General features: G+C 37.1%; 1 protein-coding gene across 1 annotated transcript; it reads left to right on the top strand.

Annotated features, from left to right (window-relative positions):
- The first annotated feature begins 754 nt into the window (after positions 1 to 754).
- LOC145468064 (uncharacterized) lies at positions 755 to 6,442 on the top strand. The gene is made up of 7 exons (XM_081451732.1): positions 755 to 787; positions 932 to 991; positions 1,489 to 1,548; positions 2,595 to 2,627; positions 5,105 to 5,158; positions 5,517 to 5,579; positions 6,321 to 6,442. Exons 2-7 carry the CDS (start codon positions 949 to 951, stop codon positions 6,440 to 6,442), a joined length of 375 nt encoding a protein of 124 aa, XP_081307858.1. The 5' UTR covers positions 755 to 787; positions 932 to 948.
- Positions 6,443 to 15,880: the final 9,438 nt, after the last annotated feature.

A 15,880-nucleotide genomic window follows, 5' to 3' on the forward strand; every position in this document is an offset into this window, starting at 1 on the left:
CGTTTGTCATTTCATAATTTGATATAAGCATTGATAAAAATAATAATGTGGTTTTAGAACAACAAAGACACTGGAAGCGTGGCATATCAAACAGACTCCCAATGTATGGGACAATATAACATTCTTTTTTAACAAACATTCATTTTTTTTTGCGTTTTTATTATTTCGCGATTTGACGAATTTTTATTCAATTTTTTTCTTTTTCTTCGCCTCTTGTCATTCCCATTTTATCCGTCGAAGACTGTAGTTCAGGCAGTCGAAAGCTTGCATGTTTTTAAATTGTTTCAGACAGAGATCGTTTTTAAATTTTATTATTTTTCATCCTCGTGCGGCCCCTCAATATTTTCACGAGGCCTTTATCAACTAATCCGACTGGGTGATGTAAACTTTTCAGTTTGCAGTAAGCAAAGTGATGCTATGGAAAGGTGGCAGAATTTGTGGTGCAGTGCTACCCTTCGAGATAGACAGAAATTTCTTTTAGTATTTTACTTTCACGACCCCCTCTAAAGAATTCTTTTTGCGACATCACAAAAATTGATCCAGAGTAAAAGAATAATTTTACACAGATGCTGTCCTTTTCAAGCTCTTATGAGACGTAAGACTGGTAACAGTTGTAATGGGAGCACAACAGATTTGCTTTTTGTGTTTACATGATAAGTAAATCGTCGTCCACACTACTAACAGTTAAATACTTAATTTTTACTTCTAATTGTAACAGATCAGAGAGAAGAACAGCAACAAGACCAGCAGGGAATAGAGGATAATGTACAACATGATGATGTGGAAGGTATTTTTTACGCAATTGGTTTCACAAATGATACTAGAAACTAACCATGGTCATCTCTTATTCATTCTGAACAATGAGTTATGAAGCAATTTCTGATTGATTGATTTGTGGGTTTTGTTTGCTTGCTTCTTTGTTTTTTCCAAGGAGTTGCCGAGGACAGAATGATAGAGTTGGCACCTGTTGGCTTGCCTCCACCAGAACAAGGTAACTTATTTTTTTGGTTATTTATGTTCGTTTGTTTTTTCTTTTTCCCTGGAGGATATCTTTGAATCAAATATTCTGAAATCCATTGCCATTAAAATAAACAGCAAAATTTATCACGCCCGGCTATATTTTTGGTGATGACGGCCCATATAATTTACTTGTTATTGCGTGTACTTTTTTAAGACTCTATTTTTTGTTACTGGAAGCTTTATGCAAGAGACCACAAGATCATCGTCTCTCTTGCTTTATGCCTGTCTTAAGTTTAGTACATAAAAGGTAATATATGGCACTCATGCGAAAGATTTGCTGGCTATTTTGCGATAGTTTTAGTACCTTTCAATCCTGCAAAGAGACAAAAGGCAACAAAACCAGGAGGGAATAGATGAAAATGAAGAACCTGATGGCATGGAAGGTATTTATTTGAGTTATTTGATACACAATTATCATCGTAATCTGATTGGTTGCCTTTGTTTGCTTGCTTCTTCATTTGTATCAAGGAGAGGCCGAGTGCGGGAGGATAGAGTTGGCAGTTGTCGGTTTGCCTCCTCCAGAACAAGGTAGTTTATTTTTGGATAATTTGTTTTTTTTTTGTAAGATTATTTTCCTTTTCTCTCTCTTCTCACAAACTGATCCGACATTATCTAATTCCTATTGTTTTTAGCCTGCCACAAGTCCCTTATTTTTCCCAGTGTTAGCCTCTACCCACAATGTGTCGGAAAATTTGAAAATGAAGGTTTCACTCGGAAAACGCATCAAATGTTTTCCATCCACTTTACACCAAAGGAATTTAATAACATGACAATCACTGGCTATTTTGGATTTGTGGTTGAGGAAAACTCGGTCGGGAAAATCACATGATTATCGCGACGCCGTCGTTTGGCAAAATGTTTTCCGGCTTTGAAGAGCGTTTTCAAAAACGCTGTTTTGTAATGGGTTAGTGTGAACAGTAGGCCTGATCGTAGAAATAAAGCTGCGTTTTCAAATTTGTACGGCATAGTATGAATGCTCCCTTAGTCGAGGGTGCGAGATAATCACTTGCACGTGAAATACTAGTGGCTCAGCTTAGTCGAGTGGCCAAGCCCGTGAAGATGAGACTTGTAGTGGCAGAGAAAGAAACCAAGTTTGTTCTTTTACCACATTGTACAATAGTTCAACGGGTTCAGGAAATAGAACAACTATTTTTCAACTCCTGGTAAGACCATAAGACCGTAATGCTTTCATATAGAGATTTTTTATGTTTTCAGAACAAGCTTCTGCTCACCGTAGGTCTGCCTATATCTTCCCTGTGTGTTTTTATCTCCTCTAGTCGAAAGTAAATATTTCTTCCCGTACATTCAATTCTATCTAACAGGTTTCACCTGCACGTTGTTCCCTCTGCGAGTAACGAAATTAAACAGAACAATATGACCACTTTTGATCACACTGACAAAATAATTGTTAATCAAAGACACCAAATGAAATGTAGAATAAAACGAGAAATTGCGATGTCACTTGGTGCTCTTCTGTATAAGGTAGAAATGACTGGTTGTAACTGCTCTGTGAGGAATATCACTGACTCAGTGATAATTCTCTTAACTTAATTCTCTTTCTTTTTTAAATGCAGAGCAAAGAGAAAAAGATATTTCTGTTGTTCGAGGTAAATCATTGATGATGCATTACATTGCCAATAAACACAAACTTCAACTACTCTGTTGAGCATTCATATGGAACAGTGATTTTGCTTTATTGTAGGACCTGCTCACAGATAAGTTGAAGTGGCAACTGGTTACTGCACACTAACTAGTTACGCAATGTTTCGAGGCATATAAAATATCCTGCATCAAGTAACAGGATTTTTCAGTAACCACAAGAATGTTAAAGCGAGCATGTTTACAAAGACAAACACAAATGGGATATTCAAGGCCGGTGTGCTACGAAAAACTTTACTGAAGTTATCTATTCTATGCCTCTGATTTGTAGCTATTTGTGCATAATAGTTGCTTCAGGGACAATATAGCAAAGAATACCAGTTCCACCAGAACTGGGAGTATTTTAAGAACTTCTCAAATTAATATAAACCTTTGGGATAGCCTTAGCCTTTCCCCCCCAGAAAGAATATATGTAAATAAGAAGCCGTATATTTGTTTTGCATGCATGTCCAAAAACTTAAGGATTCGCAATCCATAACTGTTTTGTTCATAGTTTGCGAGTTTCGGTTGTTGTTTGGCAGGTTACTTGACATCTGGTTAACATTTTAACACTCACTCACTCAATCCCATAATGCCCAGTGGCACATGGGGCCTCAACGAGGTGCCTCCAGATCTCTCTGTCTTGGGCTAGTCTTGTGGCTCTCTCCCAACAAATACCAGCACTCCTCACTTTCCTTTTATAGCATCAGCTCTTATCATCAACATTTTTCTCGCAAATTTGAACTGAATCGAATGACTTTCTCATTTGCTACCAGCTACACTTTGGGTGTGACAATGTCGTGCCGGTATTAACCGTTCTGAATATAACCTGTTGAACAATGCCGAATATACAATGGCCTGCTAGCCTGTTGTTTAGCTGTATTCTTAAAGGCATAGCTAAAACAATGCTTACGTTTTTTTAGTGCAGAGTGCACTATTGGGATGGTTATGGGGGTTGCCTGCCGCTAAGGAACTAAGGCACTATGGCGCTATGGCGCTAAGGTGTAAACTTTAATGTTTGTTTAATTAATTAATTTCAATTAATTAATTAGTCTAGAGGCAAGGAAGTAATGGGAGTAGGGTGGGAAGGTACATGTGTACTCTACGTAAAACACATTCCATCGCCGTCGCTTAACTTTGAACATCGCAAAGCTATATATTTGTTTCAGGTAACCCCTTGCTCTCCTTGTGGTACCATTCTCCTTAGAACAAAACTAATTTGCCCTAAACGCATGCGTAGATTAGTTAGGGTTCGTGGCTTCTATATTAGGTGAAGGATACATTGCATACGGAATCACGCACAAATGTTGAGTGGTTTTCCTTATGGTAGAGCTCAACATGTAAGACGCATGCGTTCTAGCATTGTTAGTGTTATACACTATCTTTACGCGCAGTATTTTATATATCGTGTCATGCGACCAAGGACGGCAGTTATTTTTCAGGTAGCGCCAGTTGTCCCTTTTTATTGCAAAAGTGAAACGTTACTGTGGCTGCGTAGCTTTTAGAATTACAAACAGGTCGGTTCAACAAATATCATCTGCTGTTTTCAATCTACAATAGTGTGCTTGTCGGAGTTCAAATATATTGCTTCTCCTTAGCGACTTGTTTATTTCTTGCCTTAATTGTGTCTGTAAGAGAGACCAAAAAGTTCTCAAGTTAGTGGCGTTAATACTCCGCAAATTGTGAATTTGTAACAAAAGAAACCAGGAAAATGCTCAAATATTGCTGCAGACGCCGTGGCACCTAATGAAAGCGCAAATTAATTTAATCAGTCTTTGAGGAGACTCATTCATATCGGCCAAGTAGCGCTGTTTATCTTCAATACTTTTCGTTGAAAAGCTTCTCAGCCATCAATATCGTTGTGTGTTAATTTTGAATTGTTTTATTGTTAACAACAAAGGTGGCAACAGAAAAAGAAAGTGGTATTTCGTGACTATCTGATAATTAAATTAGTTCTTGCTCATCGGTAAAAATTTGCATTTTTAGTAAAACATCGTCTCTGTTCCGTTTCTTCATCACTACATCAGATATTTAACTTTCTTTCATTTATCTCTAAAAAACAAGGACATCTTCCGTATGTTTTGGAGAAAACAAGGGTTTCATATTACATGGCTTTGCGAGGAAAACAAAAGTATCAAGTTACAAAGTTGGCGTGAAGAGCTAAATTGTCACGTTTGCTGCTTCAGCGTATTGTTGAATTTAAAATGAACGAAAATCAACTTAAAGCACCAGTAGTAATTAATTTGTGCGTAATGTTTGGACCTTAAATGAAAATACAACCTTGAAACATACACACTGCAAAGGGAAAAAGCCGTAGCAGACTACCAAGGTAGACACAAACCGGAAGTGAACCGAGTAGGGGTGAGTACTTATGGGACTACTGTACCAGAGCTATCAATTGCGCTCTGCACTATCTGAGATTGTCTCACTAGTTTTTTTCTTTCAGCAGACGTACGAAAAAGGACTACAATTCGTCTTGTTTTGCCAGCCTCGTCTTCCAGTAAGCTGCAACAACATCTATGTTTGAGAAACAAATTTTCACTGAGTGGAGTGTGCTCTTGATGGAGTGTCTAATCAGTGCAGGTCACAGGTAAACACGCGAGTCGCAAGTAGACAGCGCGGGAGGCAAAATCAAAATCTTTATTTCAGGTTTGTTGCTTATCATTATTTTTTGGGTGATCCGTGCTGTTTTCCCGCGACCAGCGCTGATTAGGTACGCCTACAAATTTAGGTTTTAAAAACAAACACTCTTTTTTAGCCAATAATATAGAGAATTTGTGCAAGGAATATTGTTCTCGACTTTCTTATTAGTCCATAGCTACATTAGTATTTGGCATTTTTGTTTTGTCTAAATGCAGAACAAGAAACTGAGGAGAGTTTGGAACCAGGTGACACTCAGCCTAAGTTGTCCTCGCAAAAAAGTAAGCAAGAAACGTGTTACTTAAAAATACCAAAGAACTTCATTGACTTCATTGCATTATTTAATTGCCAAAAAGACACAATAGTAGTGTTTGTCTATCAAACAGTCTTAGTTTCGAAAATCGTTTTAATAAACACTCTGAAGCAAAGCTAACAGAGAAAAGTAGACCAGTCAAGACTAACTCTGGGCAACATTATTTCGTTGGTATGAATAATAACATTATTTATGCATTTTTAAAAAAACATAGTGCATGAATAAAGAAGGAAACAACATTAATACTTTAAAGTCATATAACACTGTGCAGATGGGCAAAATTGAAAGGAATCTCACAAAGTCGTAACTTGGATATTCTTCGTTGCACTATCAGTCGTTTTCAAATTGCCTGACATATTGAGCGATAAGCTGTCTGTTCATTTACAAAGTTGAATGATTAACTGACTGCCTGGCTATTAGATGTGACTGAGGAACGGAGGAAGGACGCAAGGAAGGAAGGGAGGGAGGAAAGAAGGAAGGAAGGAGCGAGAAAAATAGAGAGGGGAAGAGACAGAAAGATGGATGGGTAGATAGATGAGTGCGCAGGTGGACGAACGACAGGTGGATGGATGGATGAAAGAATGTTTGGAGGTATTGAGACAGGAAAGGATAGATGGGCAAGAGAAAAATCATCTTCTCTTGACAGATGGATTAATCGACCATGACCTGATCATACATGTGATTTTGTTTTATTTCTTTGATTAAACAGAACAAGAGGGCGGTAAAAAGCTCAACCGTGCAAAATGCAAACCAAAAACAGACGATTCATCTTCCACTGGTTCCAAAGGATCTCTTGGAGAGGAAAGTGTTACTTATGAAACAGCATTGTAATAAGTAAGAATAATGTACAAGTGGCATATGATTATTATAAAAGATACATGTAGCTATGGTATGTGATACTACTTTAATGTAATTAGCATAGTAACTTGAAGACAAGACGTGAACAGAATTTGCATAGATTTACCTCGGCATTTTTCATTAGGTGCCATTATCGTCCTTGGAAATGCTGCATGGTAGAAAATCTAAGAAGATCGGTACTTTAGTGGCTAGTTTCTCGCTGTATCTCCAGAATAGGAAATGTAACATTTTCTTTTGGAAAGTTATAGTTTACCAACTTGTTTCCAAAATATCAAGCTGTGGTTGTGTCAACGAATGTGAATCTGTTTCTATTTGCCAACTGTCGCCCTTCGTTGGGTGGTCTTCGTATAAACAGCATTGATAGGTATGATTAAAATGATCCATTCCCAATAATGGCAGCTCCTTGTATGCTAAAAGTTACATTGTTTGATCATTACAACGTTATAAACTAGGGATATATTACAGTCATGTATTGTAGACCCTTGTTGCTGTTTTCAGCTTTTTGACCGACATTTTAGACTAGAACTGTATATAACACAAGCTTTGTTTTGACTGGAACAAGGGGTCCCCGAAGCAGATGATAGAGCATTTTGAGGGTATAGCAACACAGATATTTTCTAGAGAGCACCCTGCGAACATCATACCATATATCACTAAGTTAAACAATTGCCACTGATTAAGAGTTTTGATAGTTGATATTGTTCATTATGAAGGTATTATTTCTGATGAGAAAACCGAATTTTAGTTTAAAGCAGTTAGAGAAGTTTAGAGAAGTTATGTACATCTTCTTCACATCTTTCCTATTTCACTCTGAATTTTCCTTAACCTAAGATTAAGTGTAAAGCGTTACTAAAAGAGGATACATAGGAAGACTGAATCAAACTCGATTCTCTTGGAACAGAAGAATTAATATGTTGATTCAACGTGTAGTACCAGCATGATGAAAAAATATTTCTTTCTGTACTTCATATTTACTTCAGTCCAAGCGGAATTTGCCGGACTTGCACTACTCGGTTGTCCTCAATCCATCGGTCCGTTGACAATATCAGCGGGGGATTTATAACCCAATAAAAGTGCACTAATGACTTAAACTCAACACTTATTAAATCATTATCCACTTGCGTTTGTTGTTTCCATATTTTGTTGTTCTTGCCATTTATCACTGAAAATTGTATTAAAACAATTGTTTGCCTCAGGTCAAGTGGATATTTGTGAATGTAATTGTTAAAAAAAGTAATTAACTGGTGCCTTTCTTGCTTGTGAATGTTGCACCTGCAAGCGGCCGTTCTCATATACGTCTATCTAAAGGGCACCTGATCGCAGGTTATGCGTTCGTTGACTATAAATATAAACAAAAAACAAAAAGAAAAAAGAAACACCTAGGAGACGGTTTTTACTTAGACACATACTATAAACTGTTATTACCGGCTCAGTTGTAACTGCTTTATTTATGAGCAATAAGAAGATAAAGTAAAGCCATATATTCAATTTATAGATCAGGCCAAGGATCTATTAAGCATAAGCTTTGGTAGTCAGAGTACAACAATTAGGAAAGAATCTCTCCCAGCAGAGAACAAGAAAACTTGGGGGAAAAGAACAACATCAAATATAGCAGTCTCCCGAATGTCGTTTTGGGTAGGCTTGGATAAATTCTGCCGGTGGTAGCTTTAACAGAATGGGTGTTGTTTTGGTCCTGTAGACTTATGACTTATCAGTTGAGGTCCACCTTTGGCAAAACACTGCTGTGATATAATCAGCAGCATTACTTGCAAAATATGAGATCTTTTAATGCAGTGTAGTGTCGTAAGGAGAGAAAACTAATTTGGTTAATTTGTATTTTGCAAATTAGCATTCTTACCAAGCAAAAAAACTCGACAGAACAGCTACATGTATGTCAGCATAATAGCCATCCCGTGTAGCGGGATTACAAGCAGAATAAGCAACTACACTGCTACGAGTGCCTCCGGCGAACATAGGTAAATGAGGCCAATTTATAAGCTGAATTTATTCAAAACCTACACTGAACTGAAACTATAACACCAGAATTAAGGTGTCAAATACGCAGAGCTTGTGAATGGTGTCCCGTATAAACAGCATGGACAGTTTGGTGTTACATCCTGGTGAAAGTTTGCAATGCAGTGAGAGCTATCAACTATGTTCTAAAAAGCAGAGATCTTTGGCCTGATATTTGTTCAGTTTTCTTGCATGATGTGTCAGTTACACATTAGATTAGCGTTATGAGACTATATCCATTTGATGTAGAGATCAGACATAGCATGCTGATGTCTGACTCATTTACCTACTTAAATTAAGTTACAGTCGAACCTCTCCACTAGGGCCACCTTAGCTTGGGGAGAGGCTCCTCATTCGTTGGTTAACTGGCTGTTGTCGAGAGGTTATTTTGGCAGTTGGGACGAGTGTTAGTGGCTGTTGCTGTTGTGGAGAGGTGGTCATTGTAGAGGGGTTAAAATAACAGTGAATGTATGTCTGCCGGGACCAAAAAAGTGGCCGTTGTAGAGAGGTGACCGTTAGTGGAGGTTCGACTGTAATTCTCTCTCGTAAATTTAAGTACAGTATAAATTTTGCCTCCTGCTTATATAGAATTAGGTTTTTCTGATTACCTTTACTCAATATTGATTGCACAAGCTGTTGCAGCAGTCTTTCACAAAGGACTACGTAGCAGTATGCATGTTATAATACTAAATATTTAAAGGTTACTCAAAGTATCTTGTAGTGCATGCTGTTAAAAAAAATGTTTATTAAAATAAAACCAGTGAGAGAGATAATCTACACTTTGGCAGTTTGTATTCATCTTTATCTATTTTTTCATCTTTAAATTGTTTTAAGAATTTTTTTTGGCTTATTGTTCGCTAAGGAGAGGCGACGTGTTTTTATTTACCGAGATCTCTTAACCCTTTTCAGACAGGGCGGAGAGGGTGGCTTTTAGGCACCAAGCAAATTTGAGTAGTGGTAACTTGACGACTTTTTCTAACATTTATCAGGAAAAGAAAAGCCCCTGATCCGAATGGAACAAGCTTTTTCTCATTATTAGTTAACAAATGAAAAAAAAAGTCCGTTCTATTGACATTTTTAACTGTGCAACGGTATAAAATTAAGTTTGCATTCCCGTACAAGCCCTGTAAATAGAGTGCACTCAAAACCAAGAAACACATTTGTGTTCTCTTACAGTGTGCTTGAGCAGCCTGAAATTCGATTGGCTGGTTCTTGAGAGAGTAAGGTACTGACTGATCGACTGATTTGACTTGTTTTGCTTTATCGATTTTACTTTTTGCCAGTATTTTTGCAGCAGAAGGCAATGATGTGAGGGACATTAACGCTATTTCGCCCGAAGGGTGGATCTCAAAGTGTCGGCATTAATTTAGTTTCCAAAAACAGAATTCCAAGCTATGGTGGTCAACTTTGTGAGTTCTTCTAACTGGTGATACAATCTCAGGTAGTGCAGAGAGCAATATACAGCTCTGGCACATAGTAGCCACACAGGTCCTAACACCTGCCTCTCACTCTCAGTATTGATTTTGGAAGTCAGCTTGGGCTTTTCCCGGAACGTTAATTCTGAGAAAACCCTACTATTAAATTATAATGATTAAAAGAAAGGTAACTTTTTTGTTGTTGTTGTTGTTGTATACACATACGTATTTTGATCGAGTTTACTTAGCTCTTAGGCACATGTTTACATAAATTGTTGACCGATTGATTGATCAACGAACAAAAAACCTTGATAAGACATAATCTTAAGATTATGTATATTTGATTAACAGACAAAAAACTTTGATAAGACATAAGCCCAGTTCATACGTCGCATTTCTGCCGTGTCGAATTCAATTCAATTAAGTGCGGCAGCAATGCGACTGTGGATTCATACGTCGCTCTTGTGTCGCACTTAATTCAGAATTCATACTGTCGGGTATGTCGACCAGCGGAAAATGTTGTAAACGCAGAGTATTCAGTATGGCGCAGGGGCGGGGCAGAAGACTCCTGAAATTCGCGTATCTGGATCATCCACCAAAAAGTGACGTCACATCCGGTTTAAATTGTGCCGCGCAGCTCGTTTCACAAAGCGAAAATATGGCGTTTCGATTGGGGAAGATTTTCCTCTATTTGCAAACCATCAGGGTCGTGTCCTTTCATACTGAGAATAGAAGGATGTTGCAGGCACATTTCTTCGACTTTTTAAGCAAAACTTTCGGCAAAACAGTATAGTTTAGTACTGTTTTGAAGGAAAATAACGGAGAGCCTTCTGTCATCGAATGGCGGATTTTACACATTTACAAAACTGGTGTTGTTCCGACTTTTGGTTCTTATTGCTCATGATTCGGTTATAACACTAAGTGCAATAGCCTATAATGTTAACAACAACCTGGATGAAGTATTGCAGGCCATAGTTTGCACTGTGCACTATGGGAACACGTTTGACAGAAGCCGTTTTTTTCTAAAAGTGAACACAGTTGAAGCTCTGTATCCACGAGTGTGTGGTGGAAAATCGTATACGCAAGGTTAGTATCCTATTTCCGTATCTCTTGTTGAATACCTTTTTTCTCTGTAAGAAATAATCTATATTGAGAGCTAGAGTTCATTGTAAATGCGTGTTTTAGGGATATCAGATTTCCCAGAAAAGATCAACAAAGGGTGAAGCAGTCCAGATGAGTAGAACTAATTTCCTTCAGTCATCCAATGGTTAATTGTACATTCCTCTGTATTGTCTGAATTGCAATACTGGCCTGGGGATCAACTTCTTTGGGCAGTTCAAAAAGAGGGGGTTGGCCTGTTTAGGGTTAGCTCCCAGTGGTATGGTATATCCTTACCTCTTAACTTTACACCCGCTTTTGACAGGTACCCACTTCTGCTGTGACCGGGGGGGGGGGGGGGGGCTACTCCCTTATATGCACTATATAGGTATGTGTGCCCCAAAGGGTATGGTTTTTCAGCCGTTTTGGTCATAAATAAAGTATGGACTTTGGCCACTTTGGTCTTAAATAGGGTATGGGTTTTGTACTCTAGTCTTGAATTGGGTAATGTTGTTTAGAAGAAGCTACTTTTTCATCATTATTGATAAGATCATAAACAAGAAGCCTTCAAAAATTATGTTTAGGGCAACTGTGTCAGCGACAACGGTTGTAAATAGGTTGTCAAATTTTTGATCTGGTCATAAAGAGGGTAGGGAAAATCACAGATTTTGGTGATCAGTAGAGCAAGGGTTTTGGGAAGCAGGCCACACACCCCCACCAATTTTTTCTGGTAGTACCCCCCTCCCGGGTACTGTAGAGTGGTTCATAAATAAATGCTGGACAGAATTCAAATTTTATCTTGTAATTAGCTTTAACCTGTAAATTATTATCTATTAATAATGAAATAGAGAACATCTTCTCTCTTTCTATTCAACAATTGGACTATGAGGTCAAGGCTTCTTTGAGGTGATAGTCTGAGGCTGTATCAACCGTATTATCACCTGATGGGAATCTTGAGCTCGGAATCCAATAATATTGTTAAATAGAATTGTATGATTTACCATTGTTTCTCTATCAAATTTCATACTTGGGTGCAATCATACAACCTGAAATTCTCATACTTGTAGGACTTCATAATTAGTTAAATTCAACTATTTTGAGATTTTAAAGTTATGTTCTTTATCAAATTAACTCAACAAGAGATGCTGTGAGAACACAGGCTGCTGGTGGTTGTTTACACAGCTTTTTTTAGTTCTTCCAAAGATCTATTTTCAACACCTCATCTTTTGTTAATCTGGTAGGGATACAATGTAGCTCTGTAGCAACAGGACCTTTGTTCATTATTTGATCAATGTTTAAATGGCATCTACCTTCCATCTCATAAAGAAAAAAAGGAAAAATGGGTCTCATATGCATGTATCAAATAATTCACAAAGGTCAGTTGTGATTGCTCCATTGTGGGTGGGCTGAAGTTCTAGCTTGGTTTGATGTTAAAGTGATTTTTTGCCATTAATTCCCCATGCATTTGGCTGAAGTTGACCCTGCATGATTATTCAATTATTGATATTGAATAATCAAATGTGCAAATATCCCTCTTTGTTTGAGTTTCCCTCAGTCATTCAATCACAGTGGGTTTTGCCGAGTTAATTGTCTCTTCTTTGTAAATTGATATTTTTGCTTTAAATTTTAATAGCCGTAGGTGTGTTTCCAGTAGAACTATAAGCCTACCCACTTGATGTAATATTGGGTTGAGTGTATGACATCATCAGTAACCTCATTTGCATATTTTACACATTTTTCAAACTTAAACATCTTTGAAACTGATGCAGATATTTGCAAAAGGTTAACAGCATTTTTAATCTTTTGTGGAATTCTATGTGATACACCTACAAATTCTGACTCAAGGGGTAAAAGTTAAATGAGAGAAGCATGTTAAAGCGTTGAGTTGAAGAGAATTTTGAAGGGGAATTTGATGTGGTTATTGAATTGACAGAGGTTGGCTTTGCTATTGCTTTTGTTATTATCTTCTACATTTTTCAGGCAGAGTGGTTGTTGGCAAAAGCACAACTGGCAATGTCCTCACTGACCTGTGTTTAGGTGTTTTTAGGTTTTTGTCTCTGACATTGAAGTTCAATTTAAGTAGTAATACACTGTCTTTACAATAGAACATATGGATATTAATAGTATAGTTATTTTAATACCCTCATGCCAAAATTATAGTAATTTTATGGCTCAATTTCTACCTCTGCTTTAATTTGTGTACACCAGTTTAATTTTTTAAACCAATTTAATGTCATCAAAGGAGAAGGGGGAATCTGAGAACAATAATAAATTAGACCAACAAATATAAATAAATTTGCAATGATTGCTCTCATTGTCTAGTGGAGATGAAGTGGACCAAAAGGTCAGAGATCTGATGTTTGAATCTAGGTCTGTCTGTACAAAATAAAAAAAAGGATGGTATTGTAGTATGGGAGTATTATGGTAAGTTATGTTGGGGGGTTGATATGGGATCCTGGCTGTACTGTTGTAGGGTAGGAATAGGGACTTAGGGGGTGGGTGGTGTGCTTGTGATTCTTTTCAAGAACCACTCTGAAAGTGAAAACAAACTGGTTTGAAAAATTTGCAGCAGAGGTAAAAATTATACATTATATCTTGTTTTTCTTAGGTGGTAAATGAGCAAATACCCACAAGAGAAATACAAACAAGAGAAGCACTTTATTTCTCTTCTTAATCAGTGTTCTTCTGAATTCCTCTTGTTAAACTAAATTACTTTTTCTGTTGAGATAACATTTTTACACTGGACGTTTCCTCTGAAACCCTTACTAACAAAATAATCATTGCTAACGAAAATTATACTTTTTACGATAACTGTAGAAATTGTTGTGCGCTCATTGGCTAATTTTCATCGTCAATAAGCAGACCTGTAGGCACATAAATTTATAATTTAAGAGATGTGTCAATGAGCAAGAGCATACAATTTGGCAATGAATTTGTTATTAAAAAAAAAAACAAATTGATGTCAGTTTTTCCTGTGTTTGCAAGTGAGTGTTTGAGTGTATGCTATCCCCCCGTGGATCCACAGCAACTGTGACAACGTTATGACCAAATTCATGATCAATAATATTCAAGACAGATGCATGAAAAACTGAGTCAATTTGTTAAACTGAGAAAGATCCGGTTGTTGGTCTTTTTGTGACTGATGGGGGTCTCTAAAAGTTCTCAGTTGTTGTTTAATTTTAGTGACTGTCATTTATGTTTGTATTTTCTTAGGTGGTTACCTCCTGGCATATACACCCCACACTGGCATACAATCCCTTGATTTAGATGATGCTGAACCTGCTTTTCCCATCTTTAACATACATGTAAGAGTGCCAGTGGACCTGTCCAAATGTGATTCTTTTCACTGATAATGCAAATCATAATAAAGATACAAAGCCTCTCTGGTGTAATTTCTTCCTTTACAGTGAAGTGCAACCTATCCAAAAGTTGCATTCTGTAAAAGGTTTACAAAAATTATAAAATGTAGGAGCTCCTCTGAAAGAATAGTTTGTTGTTTTTTTCTGTTCATTTTTTTCGTTGATTATTTATATTTTCCTAATAAGCAGTTTCTTCACAACACATTTTAAGATGATAAATAGCCATAAAAATGACATTTTTGTCTCTGAGATCATTTTCAAGATTAAAACAAGTTATAATAGATAAAAATAACTTTTTTTAATCTTGAAAATGATCTCAGAGATAAAAATGTCATTTTTATGGCTATTTACATGTATCATCTTAAAATGTGTTGTGAAGAAACTGCTTATTAGGAAAATATAATATATATATATTATACATTTTTTTTTCTTTGAAGAGGGACTTTTTGAGAATTTCCCTAGAAATATCACAAGGTATAAAGGAAGGAGGGAAAATAAAAGTTATGTTTTCATTATCAGATTGAGTCTCTCTATGAAGCTGCAAAGTATGGTTATTATTTTATACTGTTGTGGATAACGTTAGGCCCATTTTAATTCAAAATACAAATGGGAACTGGCATTGATAATCACACAATCCCTTGGCACTGTTTTGTTTTTTAATTGCTTTTTTTCCAGAAAACAATTTGAACATCTTGTTATGCAAAAAGGGGGGCGGGGGGGGGGGGGGGGGAGGTGGGTTGGGAGGTATTCTACATAGTTTTAAATGGGAAAGCTCCATCTCAAGGTCCAACCCCTTAATACTGTATCCCTTTTCTTAACCCTTAGAAAGAAGTTTTAAAATATCTTTTTGAACAATATATCAGAATCCCCTCATTCTGGCTCAGGAGAGTAAATGAGAGATTATCAACAACATTTTAGAACCAGAAGAAAGGAAATCCCTGAAAGAAAGATTTCTGTACCCTTTCGTACACCTGAATTCAACTTGTCAGAAATCCCTTACCCTTAAATAGTTATATCTGAGGCCTGAAAACTTTTGAACAGAGCTTCCCCATATATGTCATTACAAGGAGTCCTCCCACATACACAATTCAGGAACTCTTTACAAGTAGTGATGAAGCTGGCTGTAAGACTGGTCTGATCAGGCAGCTTCTTCAGTTTTTGAGTACAAACTTGTTACTCTCAGTCAACTTCTAGTATGGAACCTTTTCTTTTCTGGTCTGGTGCAGCTAGCAATCACTTTCACACCACTAACACTAACAATGTCACTCACAGTCTGGTTGTTCAGTTCCACCGCACCATGTTTCATGGTCACTCATCATTGTCAGACATGAGTTGATAATAGCTTGTAACATTCACCAGCCTGGCAGTGTCATTGTTGCTATTACCTGTTCCCAGACTTCCTTTTGTGGATGGGTGTTGGGGCATGATATTTCATTACTGTTTGCAAACAGTTTGTTAAGATCACACATTGAAAGAGTGATGAATCAAAATAATTGAACTCTGTAAGACAGAATTGCTATTGTTCT

The sequence above is a fragment of the Orbicella franksi genome, chromosome 2 (assembly GCF_964199315.1).
Source record: "Orbicella franksi chromosome 2, jaOrbFran1.1, whole genome shotgun sequence".
NCBI lineage: Eukaryota > Metazoa > Cnidaria > Anthozoa > Scleractinia > Merulinidae > Orbicella > Orbicella franksi.